This window comes from Camellia sinensis, chromosome 12 (assembly GCF_055761805.1).
Source record: "Camellia sinensis isolate YWXY chromosome 12, ASM5576180v1, whole genome shotgun sequence".
In the NCBI taxonomy this organism is placed as follows: Eukaryota; Viridiplantae; Streptophyta; class Magnoliopsida; order Ericales; family Theaceae; genus Camellia; species Camellia sinensis.
In genome coordinates, this window is record NC_138972.1 from 154580564 (window position 1) to 154588151 (window position 7588).

The 7588-nt window shown below is 47.4% G+C and overlaps 1 protein-coding gene across 1 annotated transcript in view; it reads left to right on the forward strand.

Annotated features, from left to right (window-relative positions):
* The window catches only part of LOC114278510 (vacuolar sorting protein 18-like), a 33232-nt gene extending 26503 nt beyond the window's left edge, over positions 1-6729 (forward strand). Inside the window, exon 3 of the mRNA XM_028220583.2 lies at positions 6353-6729. Within this exon, the coding sequence (XP_028076384.2) occupies positions 6353-6571 (219 nt within the window). The 3' untranslated portion in view covers positions 6572-6729. The remainder of the gene's footprint in view (positions 1-6352) is intronic.
* Positions 6730-7588: the final 859 nt, after the last annotated feature.

Here is a 7588-nt window from a genome sequence, read left to right on the forward strand (position 1 = left end):
GTTTTGTCCAACTTAGGATTCCCAACCGAGATGATATACTCCAGTTGGAAGAGTTGGTGTTTTGTCCAACTTAGGATTCCCAACCGAGATGGTGTACTCCGGTTGGAAGAGTTGGTGTTTTGTCCAACTTAGGATTCCCAACTGAGATGATATACTCCGGTTGGAAGAGTTGGCGTTTTGTCCAACTTAGGATTCCCAACCGAGATGATATACTCCGGTTGGAAGAGTTGGGGTTTTGTCCAACTTTGGATTCCCAACCGAGGTGATGTACTCCGGTTGGAAGAGTTGGTGTCTTGTCCAACTTTGGATTCCCAACCGAGATGATGTACTCCGGTTGGAAGTGTTGATTTGTTCGACTTAGTTACAGCCGAAGTGGCTACTTCGGTTCATGAATTTATCTTGTTCTGCTGAAGTGCTTAGACCGTGTTATGTATTCCGGTTCGATGAGATATACTGAGATGTTTTGCTGAAGACAGAACTGATTACAACCGTGCATACACTTGCAAAAATTTGAATTTTCATTGATAAGAAATTCATTACAAACGGAGGGGACAGAGCCCGGTTACATCAAAAGAGTTGGAAGCAAAAATACAAAAACAAGGAAAAAGAAACCTAAACTAAGGGGGAAAGATTGGTGAACGCATCCTCGGCAGCATCAGCATCAAGGTCAATAGCTTGGCTTGCTTCTTGGGCGCCGGGCTCATCGTTGCCGGGCTGCTCAGGTACCTCGGCCTCTTCTTCCTCAGAATCTGTCTCCCCGTCCCCATCTTCAAGTCCCTCCTCGGCCTCAGCCTGTAAAGCGCTGAAAACATCGTTTGCATATGGCACAAGGTAGACCGGTAGAGAAGCTGGAGGAGGGTTGGCAAATACGTCGGTGTCAGAACTTTGGCCGAGGTGTTCGCAGGCGGACTTCCAACCGGCCTTAAAGTAGATGTCTTGGGTTGCAAAGACCTGCTTTTTGTAGCTCTCCTCGGCCTCGTTGAAGCCAGCAGTGTTTGCAGCCCGGCAAGCTTTTTTCTTCGACTTCTTCAGAGCGTCCACCTCGGCTTGGAGCTCATCTCGTTTTTTCTCGGCTGCATCCAGCTGGCCGAGCAGTCTGTTGTTATCATTGTTGGCCATCTCGAGAGAAGCTTTAGCCCGGCCGAGCTCGGCTTGAAGGCTTTCAACCTGGCTGGCAGTGTCGTTGGCTTTCTGCCTAAGCCGGTGGATGCGCTCCAAAACCAAGTGTTGTTTTTGAATGGCCTGCAGAAAGAAGCAAAGTTGATCAGAAAGGAGACCGAGCAGAAAGGAAACCGAACAAACACTTATGAAATTTTTCAAAGCAACATCCACTTACCCTGGCCATGGACTTGACTGAGGATTTCACCAGCCGGGTGTCAGGGACGTGGTCGCTGCCGACCACGTCGCCCGGTAGGAGAAATGCTTTGGAGAGATCGAAGGCGAGCAAATGTTCTTTGTCAGCCTTGATCGAAGCCGTCGCCGGGATGTCCTGTCCCCGGTGCTTCAGCTGAGGACGCCAAGCGGGCACGGGAGCAGGAGTTTCAGCTGGATGTTCGGTTGTCAGCTCGGCGACGAGCTCGGCGGAGGGATCTGCCCTTGGTCTTTTTCCAGCCCGGCGCGCTTCTCTGGCAGATTGCCCGGCAGCTGGAGCTGGGGAAGCAAGGGCGACCACAGCGCTGCTGGATTGGCCGGCGGCTGGCGACCGGGTTACAACGCTCGGTATCTCGGCTGAGGTAGCGGTTAGAAGGTTTTTGATTCTGCTGCGCTTTGCCATCTCTTGCTCCTCGGTCAGCCGGATTAGCGGGACGTCGGGTAGGGTTGGATCTGGAGGTGGCAAAGGAGCTCTGAGGAAGTCGGTTACTCTACTCCGGCGCGGGGCAGAATACCTGTACGTCGGGGTATAGCCGAGTAAATCGTTGCAATCCCGGTGGCGGTACCTAAGCACGGCCCGAATTGCTTCGACGTTGGGGAACTGGTAGTTGGCTTGCAAGGCTTGGATAGCTGCAAAAGAAACAAGGAAACCGGTTAGTTAAACTAAAGAATTAAGTTCACCGAGCAAGTTTGAGTGGCTTACATGAAGAACCGAAGTCCTTGCTTATGCGCCAGCCCGGTACCTCGGCTGTTTCGTAATTGCCGGACACCCAGAAAAAATCATCGTCGTGCATATCTTTATCCGGGGTGCCGGTTACGATTTTTTCCTTGCCCGGTCTTATTTTCAAGTAGTAAGCTAGGCCGTCACCGGTGTGGCCCATTGTGTATTGCCTCAATATCTCGGCTAGGCCTAAGTTGGTGCCTAGCCGTTTGTTCAATTCGTGAACGCCGTTGATTATTCTATAAGTGTTGGTGGACACCTGTGTGGGTGCCAGCCCGGTGCGGCGGAGGAACTCGGTTATAAGAGGGTTGAGCGGGAAACGAAGGCCCCCTTCGACAATAGATAGCACGGTGAAGGGGCATTCCTCCCTACCCCAAGGCGTGGTCTCTTCCTCGGCCAGCTCGAGATGGACGTCGGCCGGGACGCCGTACTCCTCTCTGAAAGCGGCGAGCGCGGCCGGAGTATCCACTAGGAAGCGGAATTTCCCCATTTTTGGCCGGCTTAGTGTATCCCGGCTGAGGGGTTTGGCTCTGGGTATTGGATGTTGCCCGGTCCTGAGAGCCTCAGGAATGACAGTGGTCCCCTTGGACTCTGCAGGAAAAGGATGGCAAGTGTTAAGTGTTAGCGCGGTCGCGCGAAAGGTGCTGAATTTTAGCTCGGTCATTAAGGGCGCCAAACCACCTCGGTTGTCTATTCTATCTAAGGAGCCCGGTCGCCCAAGCGGACCAGATGTTAGCCCGATTGAACGGCCAAGTCCTTTTGTTAACTCGGTTTTCGCTGGGGTTGAAACAAACATGTTGTTTGCCCGGTTTGGTTGGTTTTTTGGATCAAAAGAAGGCCCAGAGCCCGGTTCACCCCAGTTCATCAGTGTTCTTTAGAAATATGAAGAACACCAAGAACAGAGGAAGGTTTTAATACGGATTCTACGACCTATGCCCTAATAGCTATGTTTTTGTACCCTAATGTGTGTAATATGAAGGAAAATAACAACGAAATGAGGGTGGAATGACTTACCAGTGAAGAGTAGGACCTAATCCTTCAAGCACGAAGAATGGCAGCGAGTCTGGATGAGGATGCAAGAGCTCTGGGATCGAATGTCGAAATGGCAGTAAGAGGATTTGGAGTTCGAGCAGGGCATGTATGTATAAGCAAAGAAAACCGCCCAAATTCGAATTCTGGCAAAAACGGCGGGTTGGCTGCCCGATGACCAATGGCAGACCGCCACGTGTCCCCATTTATGGCTTTGACAAGATTGAAGCGACGGGTTGAAAAGACGAAGAGCCAACCGAGCTACTTTCGACGAGAATAGGTCAGCCGAGGAATATAACCGGTCAAATCTGCGGACAATTACGTCAACTAGCTCGGTCGAGGCTTGGCATCTTGACGACCGGAGAAACGTTATCTCGGTCGAGGTGAGTAATCCCAGTCACGCTTCCGCGGACGGAATTAAGGGGCAATTGAGAGGGTGGTTTATGATCTGGAGTTGGGCCGAGATATCGACCGATCAGGTTGAGAGCCCAGCAGTGCATTGGGCCGAGATGATCCACTGTTCGCCCAGAGAAGGGCTGCCAAAACTTGGGCCGGGCAGAGTTTGGACCGAGTGTGTGCCACCCCGGACCGTACAGAAATTGCTCGGCCAGGAAGTGACCGGTCAGACCAGGATGCTCGGTCCGAGGATGGTCGAAGCCAGACAGGCTGAGAGATCGGCGCCCTGAAAGGCGCGGTCAGCCGAGGTAGTTGATTGACCGGCAGGAAGGCCAACCAAAGGAGGTGCTCGGGCTAGGCTTTGCCGAGATGCCGCCTAGCCCGGTCATCCACGTGTTTGTCCGGCTAGGCGCATGAGTATGAAGCATGACATGGCCGAGGAAGAGCAGCTCGGCTGCCGAGCTCCAGCTGCGAAGTCAGGCAGTTGAGGTTAGGTGGTGAATGGCATGGTTTATGCTGACAGATGGGATAGCAGAGCCACGTGTCAGGAGACGACTGGGAGTGGATATGGGGGTCAGAAGGTATATAAGCATGTCTGCGCCCCCCATACGCAACACGCGAACACATCTGTAAGGATTTCTTACACTCAAACACTCTCTCCCTTCTCTCTATTCCCTTAAAGGTGTGTGCTAACTTGACCGTCGGAGGGTTTTTCCGGCCACACACCGCCGGGTAGCTCACCGTTATTTGCCCGCAGGTGATCGGATATCGACGGAGCTCGGAAGAAAGGAATACGGGCACGCCGGAATATTTGCTCCCCGTACATCTTGCATAATTAGCATCATGTTGCATCTTGAGTCTTGTGAGCATAACATGCATTGCATCATTTGGCTTGGGGTGTCAAGCCAAATATGAGGGTCAAGGGACATTTATACTTCAAGTGATGTAATGTACCTTGATTCTCGGTCACCGGGGCCTTTGACTCCAACTTGATAAAGCTTCGGTTCTCATTGTGTTTGTTGCATGCATCTTTATATCAAATGGCAAATTTGATTCTTTGAGCCACCATGCACCATTGATGGTTCGGGGATCGAGGGGCATGCTTCCTTGAGTTCAAAGCATGATAGGAAGCATGACCATGCTCACATGTGCCTGAAAACCCCATGCCATGCACTGTCTGTTCTCTGTTTGCTGTCAAACTGTCTTCTGCAGGAAGTTTCTGCCGACCGGCAGAATTTTGTGCCGACCGGCAAACTTTGAAGTGCCGATGAGTCCAAGAACAGCCGGTGGAAATTGTAGAGTGCCGGTGGGAATTCTGTCTGGCCGGTGGTGCTCTGCAGAGTGTAAGGAACCTGCTCCTGGACTTCAGCAATTTTCAGAGAGACGAGGCAGTACAAACAGAGGCGGCAGGGGTACGGTACGGGTTTTTCGGGCGAGCCAAGTTCCGAGCATGCATCATCTGCGCACCCCGAGGCAGAGGCTGTGGCCACCCTCCTTTTTTTTTCTTTCGCATCCTTTCTTTTAATTAATTAGAAAATTCTGTAATAATTTTATTTGTTTATTATTTGGGACTGTAATATTTATTTGGGCCCTCCGAGTGAGGGCAAATCTGTAATAAGTGTGTGTGGGTGGTGTGTATGTCTTCCAACCCCACTTCTTTCTTCCCTTTTATTTACCTGCTTACGATGGTAGATTAGGGCATGTTTAAATTCAGCATACCTTATGCTATGCATGCGTGCATTCATGCATTTGTACTACATGTATTGGGCTCGGTACATCACGCTAACTGCATTGGTACTTCAATTTACAAATCGAATATGTGATAATTGATCGCATTACATATGCCATGCTTAGGTTAACCGAGCCTATCTAAATTGCATCTTGTATGTGTTGCATTAGGCAATTTAACATGAACTAGGACACGCATATTTTTGCTAACTAGTTTACTGTTTTGGTATGGAGTACTAGGTAAGCTTTTATGCTTTAGCATATCGCATGCGTGTGAATGTTGCCATGATAGCATGATCACCATGAGGCTAGCTGCTTATGTGATATAACTGCTTGAATGCCTGTGGATGGAGGCTGAATTACCTAAATTGGAATAATGCATTAAAACTGTGAGTTTTAAGCCCACTAGATAGTGGCAAAATCATCTTTTCTAAAAAGCCCACTTGAGGGTGGCAAAATCCGCATTTTAGCCTACTTGCGAGTAGCAAACCAATTTCAAAATAAACATGAAATGTTTTTGTTCCAATTTGGGCGATTTGGTCTATACTTGTTTGCTGCGCGCACAACATAGTAATTCTAGGCTAATAACCGGTTTGAGAACATATAACGCTTTCAAAATTGGATATCACGGTTAGTAGAGGCCGGTCTCCAGACCGGGCGAGAGGGGGTGCTCATAGCTGACCTTCCCCAATCGTACCCAAGCTCCCGAGCCGAGACAACTCCGGTGATGACGGACATGTGGCCTTCGACACCGAGTCGGGTTTCCTAAATTCCCCATAAAAAATATTTAGGTGGCGACTCTGTATCTGGCAAAGCAGTCCATGTTTGGCACTTCTTTTCAAAAAAATCTGTTTTCTCACAAACGATTTGCCAGATTTGGACTCTTTAGTTCAGATTAAGAACCGTGACAATTTGAGAGTCCGAGCTGTAGTGACCCCAAAAATGAACGGAACGGGAGCTCACCCTCCCGGGGCGTTCGGGGACGTCTACACTCTGTGCCAAACCACATGTATCTGTTGCAAACTATTTTTCCAATGCTTCATGTGGGCATATGCTAAACTATCTTCATCATTTGTCATTCAATTAAATTCTTTGATATGTTTTTAGGAGGCAATTTGCTCATCATTAGAGGATTACAACAAGCAAATTGAACAACTGAAACAGGAGATGAACGATGCAACACACGGTGCTGATAACATTAGAAATGATATCAGTGTACTTGCTCAACGATATGCTGTCATTGATTGTGACGAGGACTGTGGGGTAACGATATTCTTGATGTTGTTTTCTATAGATCTTTATTTCTTTCTTTCTTTTTTCTTCTGATAAACTATTATTTGCAATAGATTGGAAATGTAATCTTTTACTTTAATTTGGCTAGCCTTTGAAATGCTCCAAGTAGTTCCTCTGGATTTTTTATTTTTTATTTCAATAAGCAAAAACTTGTCTATTTTATTTGTGTTCATTTTAGAGAGATTTTTTCTTTTCTATTTTCTCTTTCAAGTAGGTTGATTTTTGGCTTGAGTAATTTTATAGTACTATACCGAAGCAATAAGAACTTCTAACGCACAATTGGTATTTTAGGATTCCCCCTCCCTCCGCGATTATTTTTTCAACTCCTTTGTCATCATATCTAGTTGACTTTCATCATTAGTTGACTTGTTGCATCTATTTATCAGTTGCGAGTTTCAAGCTTGTTAGAGGAAGATTCTAACTGCCGGTTTGGACCATTGGATGGCTAGGAGTTATACGTCAGTAGGTGCAATGGCCCCTTTCTATGTCTTTCCATGTGGATGCCTTCCATGCCCAATGCCTGATTGCCCATGTCACAAGGTGTACCCACCAAGATCAAGTAAGTTCTAGAATGATTTCACATAAATTTATGTATATTTGTAAAGATGATTGGGTATTGATCCATATATCATTACTTTAAGTAATTGCACGTTTAAAGTGGCAATGCATGACAATAGGAATGCTTAACTACACTTGGTACTTGCTCTTGTTATTGCCAGCATGGATGTACCACTTAAAACATAGTTAATATCCTCAAAGATGGGGTATACTAAAGCAACATTTGCGGCCTACAACAAATTTGGTTTGCAGTGGTTGTCAAAAATAAAATTAGAAAGTTTTAATATGTTTTCATCATCTTGACAACAAATAGTTTTATTAAAATTGATTTAAAAAAATGTGACTAATTTAACACTTTGCCATCGGATGGGAAATAAAATTGCATATGATAACCCATTGTTCAACTCATGCTTCCCTAGGGGAAGGGTAACTCTTTGCTGGTGGCCTCCTTGCCCTGGGTGTAGGCGAATCCTTGCCTGATTTAGTCATCAT